At 39.0% G+C, this 15,140-nt stretch overlaps 1 protein-coding gene across 1 annotated transcript in view; it reads left to right on the forward strand.

Annotated features, from left to right (window-relative positions):
* The window catches only part of LOC127951751 (protein phosphatase 1 regulatory subunit 29), a 90,469-nt gene extending 78,518 nt beyond the window's left edge, over positions 1-11,951 (forward strand). Inside the window, exon 3 of the mRNA XM_052549751.1 lies at positions 1,795-11,951. Coding sequence (XP_052405711.1) covers positions 2,053-4,755 — 2,703 coding nt within the window. The 5' untranslated portion in view covers positions 1,795-2,052 and the 3' untranslated portion in view covers positions 4,756-11,951. The remainder of the gene's footprint in view (positions 1-1,794) is intronic.
* Positions 11,952-15,140: the final 3,189 nt, after the last annotated feature.

Genomic DNA, 15,140 nt, shown 5'->3' on the forward strand with positions numbered 1-15,140 from the left:
TCCAAGTTTAGACCAGGTGCCAATCTGTCTGTTGCTCTGACGACTGTACGAAACGCTTTGTGTGCAATCAGTCAATATCTCATGGTGTAAAGGTTTTGAGTCGCAAAATAAACAAGTGATTTCTATCCCACTGAGATTGTTTTAATTCTTCATTTATTTTAGCTGGTCTCGGTCTCACACATACAGACTGCTCTCTCATTGGGATGCACCTCCTTGCTTTAGTGCCAGCCCTAATTAAAGCTTCCTTTGGGCCTCACTATGTGGAGCACCAAACCAGATCACATCTCTGGTGGGCTGAGGAAGAAAGTGAGAGAGAGAAAGAGAGGAACAAGTGAGATAAGGTGGAGGGGCATCCAGATGTAGGCATGATCAGACTGCAAATGTTGCCTGCTAGTCTCAGCCCTTAATACGACTGTTTTGTGCTTGCATGTTTTCACTAAAATTGTCTTTGTTCTTGTTTCATTAATATTTTGCAGTGTGGGATTCTGTAGTGATCTAAAAACAATAGCAGATGATCTCTAATTACTCTCAGGGCAGTGAATCACGATTAGCAAACATTTTTATTCAATATTAGAAAAATAAGCTTTTGTAAGAAAGTATTGAAAGAAAGTATATTGAGGGGAAGTGATGGGAGAAAAAGAGGGAATTGTATCTGTGTCAAAGAAAGGTTTAACAACCTTGGCCTTCATAGTGGAGATAGCTTGGTTACTAGGACTTGCTGCAAACTTTTTTACAACCTAGATTTCATATTTGAGGCCACTCTAGACTGTTGTTTGAAAGAATTCATAAATTTTTTTCCAGATGACATATAATTCTAGGACACAAATTCGTGTAACTGTCACTTGAGTGTTTACTGATGGTGCTCAAGGCTAGAACATAAGAATAAAAGCTACTGTAAGACAATACTGAACAGCAATGTTCCATTGCGTTCAGAGGAGGGTGATGTCTGGCACAATGCAAAAGCATTTTAATCCTCCATTTCTACACATATTTTCCTCTCTGACACACAGCGGGCCTGGAATGCTGTTCATGAAATGGGAAAACTTGCATGGCTGGTTGATTAATGATGTTTGTCATATCACGATCCCCTCTTGCTGTCTATATGGAGGCCTGACTGATAGGTGGCAGGGTGAGATAAATGAGCCCTATTCTTGAAAGCCAGCACACGGCTCATTTACTACTGTCCTAATGATTAAGACAATTAAATCCAAGGGTAGGGCACTGTTTGTTCTTACAGCTAATGAATGATTTTGTTGGGAAACGTTCCAAATGGAAATGGGTTTCCCTGGTTTTATATAGGGAGTTTACAGCAGCAACTAAGCACATATACACAAATTCATGCATTTGTGCCAGCTTGTACAAGTGCTTGTGGGATCTCATAATTAGCTGTGATGAAAATACGGACCAGTTTAAATGTTTGAACTAAGGCATGCATAGATAAGATTTGAGATTCTCAAAAAGTTGTTGAAGTGGTTTTCATTATTGTGCAGAATCGATTAGGGGATGTTATTGTGTCATGTTGTATGACTCATATGTTAGGAATGGCTACATATTCTGTTTTAAAGTGATAAATATCCAAATTATTATTATTTTTTTTTTAATGAAGCTATATTTGACAAATAGTTTGTAGAATTTGACTAAAAAATTTGTCATGATGTATCATTTATTTTAGATTTTATATAAAATCAAATAAAAATATGTGTGTATATTTGTTTTTATTTTTGTATTTGAGATTATATTTTGTCATATTTGTTCAATTAAGCTCATATGTTCTTTCTCTGTTTTATTTGACAGATTCAACAGAGAGGATTCCAGCAGTTGTCTTTCAAGTCAAAATCAGCGTGCAAAATATATCAGACACGGTCTCAGCTATACTGGATATGAGCAAAAATGGCTCTGCAAGAAACTATGACAAGTCAACAGTTTTGACAGCCCAAAAGAAAATCAATTTTTTGCATATGTGAAAAATCTGTATTCTCAATAGTGGACTCGCATAAGAATCCAACCTTGTTTGCCTTTATTTTAAAATAACCCTTCCTCACCACTCCCATCATGAAGAGTTTATTGACTGCCCTCACTCCTTCCTTTACCACCCTCCTCTTCCTTCCCTTTTTCATGCTCTTATGCCCGCCAGCATTGGTCAGAGGTGACTGCTGGCTCATCGAGGGGGATAAAGGCTATGTGTGGTTGGCCATCTGCAGCCAGAATCAGCCACCATATGAGACAATCCCACAGCACATCAACAACACAGTACATGACTTGCGACTTAATGAGAACAAGATCAAAGCGATTTTTTTCACCTCCTTGAGTCGCTTCACGAATCTCACCGACCTCAACCTCACCAAGAATGAGATCTCATACATCGAAGATGGTGCTTTTGCAAGCCAAGCAAATCTACAGGTGTTGCAACTTGGATATAACAAGCTAACCAACCTGACTGAAGGTATGTTGCGAGGTCTGGGACGTATGCAATTTCTTTTCTTTCAGCACAATCTCATAGAAGTCATTGCCACCAATGCATTCTGGGAGTGCCCCAGCCTCAGCAACCTAGACTTGTCATCGAACAAGCTTGCCCGGTTAGACCCATCTACTTTCACTGTGTTAGGCAGACTCATGGGATGTGAGCTAGCCGGAAACCCTTTCCATTGTGGCTGTGAGCTCTACAGCTTCCTCACCTGGTTAGAGGCTTTCAACAATGTTACACACACCTATGATCGACTTCAGTGCGAGACCCCACGGGAGCTGTTTGGCTATCCATTGCTAAGTCCTGTGGCTGGGCATGGAAGGAGTGCTCGCTATATCCTTTCCTCTGTTTGTCGGGATGGGGTGCTAATTCCAGGGATGACATCTCTGCCACCTGATCCTGATTATTCTGGCATGGGTCCTGGCATGTTTGACCACATTGGACCATCCCATCAGCCTACAACTTCTTCCTCATCTGACAATGCATTTAGTCCAAGCATCAAACTGCAGCATGTGTCTCTCTCCTCTGCATCCCTTCTGATCCAGATTCCAAGGCCATACAGCAAGATGTACATCCTGGTGCAGTATAATCAGAGCTTTGTGTCAGATGTGATGAAATTAACAAATAAAAAGGAAATGATCACCCTTAATAAGCTCAAACCAAACACCAACTACACCTTCTGTGTGGCTTCTATACGCAACTCACAGCGCTACAACCACACTTGTTTGTCCTTTTCTACCAGAGCTCCAAATCCAGATGACTTGATGCCTCCACCCTCCACGACCACCCACTACATCATGACAATTGTTGGCTGTCTCTTTGGAATGCTGATTGTTCTCGGGTTTGTCTACTACTGCTTGCGAAGACGACGCCGACACGAGGAGAAAGAGAAATCCATTTGTGTGAAGAAGACCATTCTGGAAATGAGATACGGACCAGAGGTGGCTGCAGCAGTTGCAAATGACCCTTCAGCTGTCCAGAAACTTCATGAGCAAAGCCACCATCAGCATCACCATGGCAAACTACCCATGTCCTCCTCATCTAGTTCTGCCATGCATGGCCATGTTTCTGCCAACACTAGTTCCTCACGATTGTCCTCCATCCCTCAAGTAGAGAAGATGGCAACTGCCTTCTCAGAAGCCATGGCCACTAAGGGCAACTATATGGATATTAGGACCTCTATAGGAGTAGACGAAAGGGGGAGAGATGGAGCTGTGGTACATGGTATTCGGGAGGAAGACCTCAGGGGGGATGATGGAAGCGACCTGGGTGATGATTCAGATGATGATGGCCGTGGATCAGCTTCTGAGATTTCAACAATTGCAATGGAGGTTGACAAGGTCAACCAGATAATTAACAACTGCATTGATGCCCTAAAGCTGGACTCTGTTGGAACTTCTACTGTTTCCACCACAGCAAGTGGTCCCACCTCACCCCCACCTACCTCTACCTCCTCCCTGACCAGAGGACTGATTCCCATTTCTACCAGTGTCAGTGATACTTGCCAAGTCCTTCCTTCCCCAAAAATTCCTCCTCCACCCCCTCTTCCCTTCACAGCTCCACTGTCCGAGAGACCTGGGATCACAGGGGGCGGCTTTGTGTCACCGCCATACCGTCCGCCTCCCCCAGCTTCTGCAGTGAGGCCTATTCAAAGACAGATGAGTGCCGATGCAGCTGTCATCGTCTCTTCTTCCAAGAGGCACTGCCGCCCTTCCAGTGGGAAAGGTCGTGTTTACAGCCTAGATGTTCCAGAACCCCACAGCCCAGATCCCTGCCAGTATCCAGACAAGGGCAGCCCACTGGGGTGCAGTGAGCCAATGGAGAGGCTCCCTTTAGTAGGTAGTGGTGGAGGTGGTGGCTGTAGCATTGATGGTGGTACTGTAGATGGGATGGGCCTTCAGCAACACCTGGAGGTGCACCCAGACTACCACTGTGCAGAGCATCGTCATTCAGTCCCTGCCCTTTACTATGAGGGTTTCCATGACTCTCCAGCCCAAAGGGTCTCTTTTCTCAAGCCTCTGTCACGCACCAAGAGAGACGCTGCTTCCTACTCTCAGCTCTCTCCCCGTCACCACAATTACTCTGGCTACTCCTCGAGTCCAGAGTACTCCTCCGAGAACACATTGCGCATTTGGGAGCGCTTCCGTCCCCATAGAAAGGGTCCACGCGAGGAGTCCTGTTATGTAACAGCCGGAAATGCCTTGCGCAAAAAGGTCCAGTTTGCCAAGGGGGAGGACTTGCATGACATCCTTGACTACTGGAAGGGTGTGTCGGCACAGCAAAAGCTGTAATCTATGCGACTGCGTGGAAGCACAAGGTCTCCTTCACTGCCTGATAAACCGAAAGAGCGACTATAGTGAGAAGTCAGGTTATGGATGCAGTGTACGAAACAGAGCCAAGTTTGTCAGGATTTGAAGACAAGACATTTTAATCTGTTTTTGTACAGTGAGCCAGAAAGAGAGTAAAAAAGCCTGAGGATACACTACATACATACGATAACATTTAGAGATGTAATTTGGAGCATTGTCCATTGTCCTACTCAGTGAAAAAGGTCAGATGGGCTTATCATTTGTCAACAATTGAAATAATTGTATTTTACTCAGTATTCATCTGTGTATTCATCGTTCATATCAATGGTGAGACCTATGTAACCTGAGTCCTTCGTACAGCCTGAGACAGAATCTCTGTTTATACTCCCACTCGAATCACAGGCCATCACATTCATTTGTTAGGCGGGAATGTGTATGAGTGTATGTTTTAGGAGGATAAAATGATGTGCTGATTTTCTACAAACCTGTCAAAAGCAGTTTCTCCCTTCCATATTGCAGAGACTATGCACAGAGCAACCACATTTACATTTCAATAGCACTCCTCATGTGAAAAATAAAGGAATGGAGGGAAGGGAAAGATAAAAAATGAAACAGAAGAATCTCCCTGGGGAGCTTTGGAATAGTCAGCCGTGTTTGGCAGCTGCTTGCTGTGCTGAGCAGGATGACATAAATAGTGCAAGGGGTGCTAGAGAAAATACTGTAGATTTACTAGGGTCTGTGGAAAATGCGTAGATCTGTGTTGTAGTTTAAACAGACATAGCTCTGTGCATCTCTCATCACTGATGCATTATTAATAGCATTTCCTTATCAGAGGTTACCTTGTCACCTGTATCACAGCATGAGCACAAAGTGGCTGTTGGCAGCAGAAATGTATGTATTCTGTTCCTCTGCCCTAAGGTCAGTTTATTTAGTCAACTAATTGGCTTTTGGAAGCCTGTTGCTGACAGCTGAGACATTCAACAGGCAAAGTGACCTTGACCCTTTTAAACTGATGCTTTATATGACATGTTTCTCCAGGCTTTTTTTTGTTTGTTTATTTATTTAGTGGGGTGGGGGTATTATCCGTGATGCTGCCATTGAGATTATGACAGAAGGAGCAAGAATTAAATTATATAAAAAATTACAAATAATGTATTTTTAATGAGTAGATATTTTATGCTCTTTTTATCACCTACCGACCTTGGGATTCAAGCTCTTCCTACTTATTGGACTTTTCATCTCATAATACATTATTAATGGTATGATTTACTGTAACAAATGACAAATATTATTAAATCCAGCACCTCTGTCAGACATTATTTTATTAATGTCCAGTTATATAAGACTAACTAATTAGCAATTAACCAAGGCTATATCCTTTAGTGTGCAAAGGTAAGCAGCCAAGACCTCCAATTTGATTAAAATAGATCACTCTTTCTTCTTCTCTCAGAAACCACATTCAGTCTACAGTTCCACTGCCCAGTAAACCAAACAAATTAGATTAGTGGCACTGTGGGAAAATATACATCAGTTTCCAATGCACTCTCATATTGTAAGTATGAAGTGACAGGTGAGACATCCAATGGGCACATGAAATAAAATGAATGGCATTTACTCAGTGAAGTATAATTATACTCCCACCCCTAAATACATGGCTTAAGGGGATAGTTTTAAAATTCTGGATTCAGTCTTGTGTTGTTCCAAAACTGTATGACTTACTTTCTTCTTCAGAACACAAGAGGTGACATTTTGAACTGACTGTTTTCCATACATACACAATAAACTGAGCTTTCAGTGGACTGAGCTTTCAAACTTCAAAAAGGACACAAAAGTCTGTTTCTCAAAGCTATTGTGTGTCCTCAGAAGACTTGGAATGTAGCATACGAGCCACATAAAACACTTTCATGACACTTTCATGCTTTTGCATCCTTTTTGGAGCTTAAAAGCTGCGTCATGATTCATTATAATTCCATGGAGAAGAGCATGGGAAACTTTTCAGAATTCACAATTCATATGGGTTTTTCTGAGAACTTATTAACAACTTTTCTCACAGGCATTTGACATCACTACTGGTGAAACATGTCTGAGATGACCCAATTGAAAATCATGAGATAAATTAGATAGAAACAGTTCATATGGGGTTTAGCATTAGCCAGCAAACCCCTTTATTTTACCCCATTTTTTCAGAATCAGGTGTTTATGTGCCTTCAGTAAAAAGGTCCATTATTTGTTGCAGTACCACATAAAGAGCTGTTCATGATTTGTATGCTGTGTGGTCATTTTCTGTAAATCCCTTTATTTAATAAGGGGTTCACTGTACATGCATTTATATACCATCTTTCTTACCATTTCTCTCGATTAAGGTTTCTCATTGTAAATATGTGATAGATAGCCTACCTGCCAACATTTGACATACAGTACACTCAGGCACAATAAATCTTTTTCTCTCTTTTTTCCGGGGGCTTTAAAAAATCAGTCCAAGGTGTACAACAACAGGTTGTTTATAGGATGCTTAATGGTTTACACAAGGAGGAGCAGCAGCAGCTATAACATATGTGGATTATGAGGGGACTATTTGTGTACTTGAATACATTACAGAGAGATAAATTGGACCATAACTGGACAAGCCGTTTTCGGGCAATAGAAATTGACCCACGAAAGACTGCTACCGGAGGCTTACTGTGACATTTTCCTTACTTTACAAACTTGATTTTAAAACCGCTTGGACTGGTCTGAAGGAACTAACCATGAAAGCTCAATCATAAATGACTTTGCTTTTATAACAGTAAAATCTGATGCCCAGCTTTGTTTTTAGATCTGGTTTTTATTGTGCATCCCCTCATTGACAAAGAAGAAAAGAACTTTGCACTCTTGTACAAATGCTTGTCAAACATTTTTGCTGTGAATTCAAAGTTGAGTAACAAAAGAGGGAAGTAATAATACTATTGGCATGGCATCTGAAAGATTTTCTGTTATCTATTATTTGTTTAACAAAATGTGTACTTGCTGCATTTCTTTTCATACTTTGCTTGGGAGTAAGACTGTGGTTTTCTTTTTTCTCTTTTCTCAAGGCCAATCTCCTTGAATATTCCCTCAGTATTTTCCCTTTCATTCAGGACAAACAGGTGATTCGGTTATTTCAAGTTGAGGTCTCCCTCCACCAGATCACAATTTTATATCTAACCATTATTCCTATGCTATTTCATGATATGATTATTTATTTCTTTTACTTGGCCTTTAACTTTTGACTTGACAAGTCATGCACAAATTCCCAACATGTTTGTTTACTACCCTACTACAGAGCTAACAGTCATTTTATGAGTGGCAGTGCCACTCTCTTAACGCTGAACTGATCACAGTGGATGGTTGAGGTTAGAGCTTCACCTCTTGGAATACAGCTTTTTTTTTTCAGATTTCAATAATGCATGTGTCTGTCTTTCTTCTCAATCCTGTACTAAATTATTATTATATTCCTGCTCCATGCCAGTCTCACTGTCAACATTATGATTTTGCTAACAGTTCAGAAGTTCCTGAAGGACCTATTTTGGCCAGGGGTGTCATGTCAACTGTTGATGCCAGCTCTAGTTGAACAAACTATATATTGGACTGTATACGGTTGACATAGGATATTTGACAGTGTTGCATAATTCACGTTTGGTCATAGACCCATATTTGTAATAGCCTCTTTATACTAGAGAAGGGCCTCTCGCTTTAGTTGTGTTAAGTTGGTTGTACTAAGAGTAGAAAATAATTTGACATGAATCATTGTCAGCATTCAGCAATATTACACAGAGCGTAAAGTGGATTACTCTTCCACAGCAGTTTTTACTTTTCTAAGCTCTTTAGCCTCCTCTTAGTGTTAGACACTATGGAAGGAGATTGGCTTGGAGAGAGCAAAAGAGATAATGGTTTAATGCTTTGAAACAAGATTTTCATTCTTTTTAATGGCTTTGGAATCAGAAGGAAGTGATAAAAAAGTGAAACTTTTGTAGGTACAGTAACTAGTTCTGTCATATCATAAATCCCTATTATTCATTACTTCTTTTGGAACTAAGAGTCCATAGTCTTCACCAGAGCTCTCAATATGTAATGAACACATTTAAAATCATTAACTTCTTTATACAAGAACAGAATCCTTAATAATTACTCAGGACCAAACGTTGTTTTGTCAGACTTGTTATTGCCCCTTAAATCCAGTACAAAGGACTACATGCAGTCACCGTGTTCTGATTTGTCTTTGAAGGTCCCCCTCATTGGCTTTGCCTGTCTTTGTTCATGCTCAAAAGAAGCCTAGAGAAAATCACTCCAAGAGTCTCTGGAGTCAGGATAATTGTGCCTCTTATATCAAGCTTTTAAGTCGTTTTCTCTCTCTTTGCGCAGAAGAGCACCACACTGCCACGTTTTCCCTCTGATATTTTCCGCTTGTTTGTTCTCTTCTCTGAAATGTTCTCTGAACTGTGGTTTGACGGCGGGGTGAAAAACATGGCAGGATTGCCAGAGACAGGCTACAGGATTGGATAACCGCAATTGTTTAGAACTAGAGGAGACAATAAATGGGCCCGTTTCTGTGCTTCTCCAACATGCAGCCCATGGGCTTTGATAACCTCATTAAGGCATAAATCTTTGTACTAAACTGTGATGGAGAGACAAAAGTGAACTGAGTGAAGAAACAAGTGCAGGAGAGAGGGGTTAACTCTGAACGAACTCATCAAAGTGAGTCAGAGAATGTCGGTATGATGATGAAACACATTAAACACTCAGGATCAGGAGGAGACAGTAAATCAGGGCTAGAGATGATGCAGCAAGGGTGTAGGAGTACTTTGAGAGGAGAGAGAGAAACAGAGTACGCAAGCTGCTTTAACCTGATAATGACTGGAGCTTGAATGAATAAACAACATGCCCAATCTGTAATAATATAAAGGAGGGGAAATGCTACTTTAGATGATCAGAGAATTTCAATTGCTTTTGATCACAGATTTAGATCCAAATGTTTGTGGTTCATTGGTACGGTTCAAAGGAATAGTTCACCCCCAAAATGAAAATAGTCACCCTCTGGGTGGGTTTTGGTTATTTTATATATATATATTTTTTTTTTTTTTTTTTTTTTTTTTTTTGTTACATCATTACAGGTCAATATGAAAATGCAATAAGATTATTTTAAAATATCACTTTTTTGTTATTCCATAGAAGAAAATAAATTATTCGCATTTTGGAATGTAAATAACGTCAGAATTATCATTTTTCAGCTTTGCTCTGTCCACTTAGAAATCGTGGGAAATGTTTCAAATACTCGTGGAAATATCAGAGGAGCTAACTAGGATTTTCCCAGCGATTCACACCAGGAGATCACGCCAGTTAATCCTGAGTTCTGTTAAATCCATCTCCACCACTCACTTCTCAATTAACTTCAGACTCCATCAGCTTGCTGTCTTTGTAATCTTTCACTCATTCCCTCTGTAGTCTCACTCTCCGTCCACAGGCCAACATATCAAGACATCACTGGAGCATCACTCCCATATTCAGACACTGCCGTCACTGCCGTCTGAAGATGAGAGTGGTGCTCCAGTAACATGTTTTGAAGAAGAACAGAGGACATTTAATGAAACAATTAAGACTAAGACTTTATTATTTCTTGCAACAGCAAGTGTCCATAAGCAGGGCTTACAGAGAAAAAGAGCATGGCATTTGTCTAGTTATGTGAAAGGGACCCTCCATTACTAGAATCTGACAACATTTTTAATATACTCTGTCGTTTATCTGATTATTTTTAACAGTCAATTTCAACACTCAAATTACTCTTGCTGAACGTGAGGATAAAAGGTAACCCAAGGGGCTTTTGCGTTTCATCTTGTTTCGTTTTACTCCTCCAGTATAATAGTCTCCTCACATGATGTTGGCATGCGGTTGGCGGGTCTGTCTATGTGCTCTTGAGCATCTCTGAGCCTTCACCTGTCCCAAAATATGGCTCAGGAACTTTTATGACAATTATTAGCTTGCATCTTCTTTTCTCCTCGTTTGATTTATCAGCCCTCCTTTCAAAAATATGATTTCCTGTTCCAAAAAACAGGAGGTAAATAGTAGACAAATAACTATATTTGTGAATTTCAAACTTTGTAAAAAAAAAAAACTGTTTTTTGTCACTAAATTTCTAGTTGTAATTGTTATTATTATGTTTTGGGGTGGGAGGTTTCGGGTGATCTACATGTTGTATAGCTTCTGACTGGGTCAATACAGTGATCCACGTTATACAGATCTGATTCAATCTGAGGCCATGGAAAGTGGCGGAAAAAGAAACAAAGTGTTATGTTTGCATGATTTCCTGTATTTTTTAAAGAGATGAATTATATTGTGTATATTGAGTGGACATATGTTGCAAACAAAGCAAAAATTAGGCACTGAAATATTGTAAGAACTTGCCATAATTTTGAGGGATGATACTGAGGTGTATTTATACCTTACATGCTGAACTACTTCCATTGCTGTCACCGAAATACTTATTACCGTTTTAAACCAAGAAAAAAGCGACCTGAAACAATGCCATGGGAAAGCTTCGTATTCTGCCATAAAAAAAGAAAAAAGAAAAGAAAAAAGGATTTATTGGACAGTCTTGTTTAGTGCCAAAATAAGACGTTTATCACTTATGGTAATTTCTGTGCAATGAGCTGGGTCAATGAATCCTCTGCAGAACTCCAGATCAATAAGTGAGAGTATACAGCACATCTACTACATTAACCTTGCAGGTGTCCCACAGCAGCTGGAGAAAAACATTCTCCCGTGCACGGCTGCTCACTGGATCAATGATAAAGTAAACATCTGCAAATGAATGTTTCAGTGGTTCTGAGAAGCCAGTGGGTGGAATAGTCCATGGGCAGTGAAAGAGGGGTACTTGAAGAGGGGCCGGTCTGTTTGGGAGGCTGGAGTCTCTGGAGGCTGTAGAGGATGTCGTTCTCTATTTGGCCTGACTGAATTGAATAGGCCTGCATTGATTATTTAAGGCTGAGAGGCCACAACGGCATGTCTTGAGCCAAACCACAACAACAAACTAATCATGTCTGAACTCTTGCCAGTGGCCCTTCACTTCATTCTCCTCTTAGAGCACTATGCATATATCAATAATAGACTATATATAGCTTTTTATTGGTTGAGAGTAAGATTCAGAAAAAGGCATACACATTTGATTGCTTTTTTTTTTTTTGAAGTGGAAAGCAAAGCTTTTCCATGTCAGCATACAAAACATCTCCAACTGTGAGTGAGCTTTATAATACTTTAATATTGGACTTGATAAGTATCTGAACCTTCAGCTCCAGGATTTGACAGAATTGTAAAGGAATTGCAGTGATTTTAAAGAGCCTCATCCACAGACAGATCAGCTGTGTTTTATTTGCCTCTCTTTCTATCTAAAGAATGGATCTCAAGAAGGACACAATTTCTTTGATGTGAAAGGGGGGAAAAGCCTCTGAAATGGTTTAGTTACATTTATTTTGCTGGTAATTATATCCTACATCTTCACCACAAATTCTGTACAAAAGATCTATTTCTATATTTGCAATAAATTTGTAGTAAAAAAAAAAAAAAAAAAAGCTTCAGATGCATTAACTGGTTTATTCACACAAAATATTGCCACATATTTTTGACCAGGGTTTTGAGTGTTGCTATATTGAAAGATGCTAAGTGACTCTTTTGCATGGTTTTAAATCTTTCCTTGAATCGCAGATAAAAAAAATGAGAAATGTAATGCATACAGAACATCTTGCAGAGCCAACCTTTTTCTTTTTGGCGTAAATGTTGGTTCATTTTGCAGCTTATTCTGGCCAAAGCTGCCCACATGAAAAGGAGAGACTATCTGACCAACACGCACAATATCTAACTATATTCAATTTTATATGTGATGTTTTAAGTTGAATCTAAATTCAATGTGTCTACAATCATATACTGTACTACTGGTAGCTCATTCAAATAATGGCAGAGCAACCTTCAAAGCGCAAACAGCACTAAAGACATTATTGGAAAACATGTTAACTTTGCCCTCAACATTTGGTTATAGGTTATACAGGTTATAATGCTCCTCTTCATCATTTTATTCTCATTTGCTGAATAACTGCAGAAACGTCTTGCTCATAATGCTACTTTGTGTTTTAGAGGACCAAAGAAATCATCGGCACCCTGACTTACTCTAAATGAGTAAAAATTGAGAAATCCCTAGCCATTTTCTATCAGATGGTTTATGAATTTATGAGATCAAACTGTTTTTTTACCATCATGTCCAGTAGTAGTATGAACCGTAAATCATGATGCTGTGTGGGTGAAAGTTGAGATGTTTCTCTGCATGTTCTCTCATCACAGGAACATCTCGTAACATCTCTCAACTTTTCTGAAGTAGTCTGTTGCACTTCGAGGGAAAAATATATACATATATACTAAATATGTCCTAAAATATAATATGTGTCTTAAAGGAGAAGCAGTGAAGAGAGCAGAGATCAAAGAAAGAAAAAACACGTAATTCCTTCTTCTTGTTACCTTTGAACACTCAAAATATGGGACTGATTCAATAGAAAGCACATGAATCATATCAATTAATAATAAATCATTCTCACTTTTCTTAACAATAAATAGTGTTATTTATCTTTCCCCTCTGTGCTCTCATTGTTTATTCTTTTCATTTTGTCTTTTGTTTGCTTTCCTTTCTATGAACATTTCCTCGGGGTCTTTGATGACAGTAAGCTTGTACAAATGACTCCATATTTGCCAGGCTTTATAGAATGCAAATGCATGAGGTCATTTAAGCCTATTCATTGAAGTGAGCATTTTTCTTTTTTTTTCAAATCCTTGAGCAAAAGACAGAAGTCCTGAACTATAGAAATAAAATTCACCTCATTCAATAAGAAGAATGACTAGAGCTCCAGTAAGAGTCCATGCATCTTTCTCTTATTCCTTCAAACGCACATTAAGTCATCAACACACAAAGCCCACTAAATTATGAAGCAATTAAAAATGTTGTGTGGGAGTGCATGATTGATGAGTGGGTGAGTGATACAGCAGGGTGGATATGAATGTCCTGGCCAGGATAAATCATTCGTGCCTGTAGGAGAGAGACTTTCAGTCAACTGCTAATGAAGACTTAAGACGTGCAACAAGTTCTCCTTAAAGCTGCGGAAAGAAAGAGAAAGAAGATGGAAAAAGCCTTCTAGATGAAGTGAATTAGAAACTATAGAAACTATGAAGGTCCCTCTATTTTAAAAGACCCTTTTGATTTGCGGTTATATGAAAATATAATGGCATCGGAGTGCCAGTGAGAATCTCTGAAACGTGTATGCTTATATTGAAATATATCTCAAAGATATGCGCTTGTATTTGACAGTAAGTCCACGGATGCTATTTGTGGTTTTTGAAAAAACCCACTGTGGTCAAAAAGCCACCCACGGTGCAGAAGAGAAAGATGCCGAATGCTTCAACTTCAATAAACTGTTTTCCATAATCCAGCAGAAATGGATTAGTTGTAATGGATGTGCAAAGGGGGCTCATATTAAATGCTACGATCACAGTGGAGATGCATTTGTGAAGAAAACAGATTATGCAATGCTGCAAAGTTATTAAATAAACAGAAAATTGGCAAATCATTTGCTTTAGAGGTCATTTAAAAAAAAAAAGTGCTGATCTTGTTTTTTGAGAACTTTCATACAGAGACAAAAATATTACCAGTTTTGCTGCTATAATTTTTGCATCTCAAGCTCCTTTTAAAAAAATCAAATGTATTTATACAGAAATGGTTATTCCATAAATATAAATGAAAATTTTATTTATTTATTTACAACTATGCAAAAGTTTGGGGTCAGTAAGTTTTATTTATTTATTTATTTATTTATTTATTTATTTATTTATTTATTTATTTATTTATTTATTATTATTAATAATAAAAGGATCCTGGAAAAAAAATTATCATCAAAAAAAAAGAAGAAGTTTTCAACATTGTTATTTCTTCAGCCGCAAATCAGCATATTAGACTGATTTCTGAAGGATTATGAAAAACTGAAGACTGGAGTAATGGCATATCATTTTGAATTGTAAATATATTTTTTCAATATAACTATTTTACTGTTTCTTTTTGATCATATAAATGTGCCCATGGTCTTACAAACCCCAAACTTTGAATTTACACTTTTGCGCAATAAACTTCACTGTAAGTTGACAAACTGAACAGTAATCAGAGTTGCAAGAGGCTTTGAATCACAGGTGCTGTACAGTCCCAGAATTCATGGTTGACTTGTTGGAGCATTAACCTTTGAAACAGATGGAAGAAATCCCCGGAGGACAGTGAGGTGAGGCCGAATATTCTCCTGAGCTGGGCATGACCCTGCAAGACTTCATAA

This window comes from Carassius gibelio, chromosome B3 (assembly GCF_023724105.1).
Source record: "Carassius gibelio isolate Cgi1373 ecotype wild population from Czech Republic chromosome B3, carGib1.2-hapl.c, whole genome shotgun sequence".
Lineage (NCBI taxonomy): Eukaryota > Metazoa > Chordata > Actinopteri > Cypriniformes > Cyprinidae > Carassius > Carassius gibelio.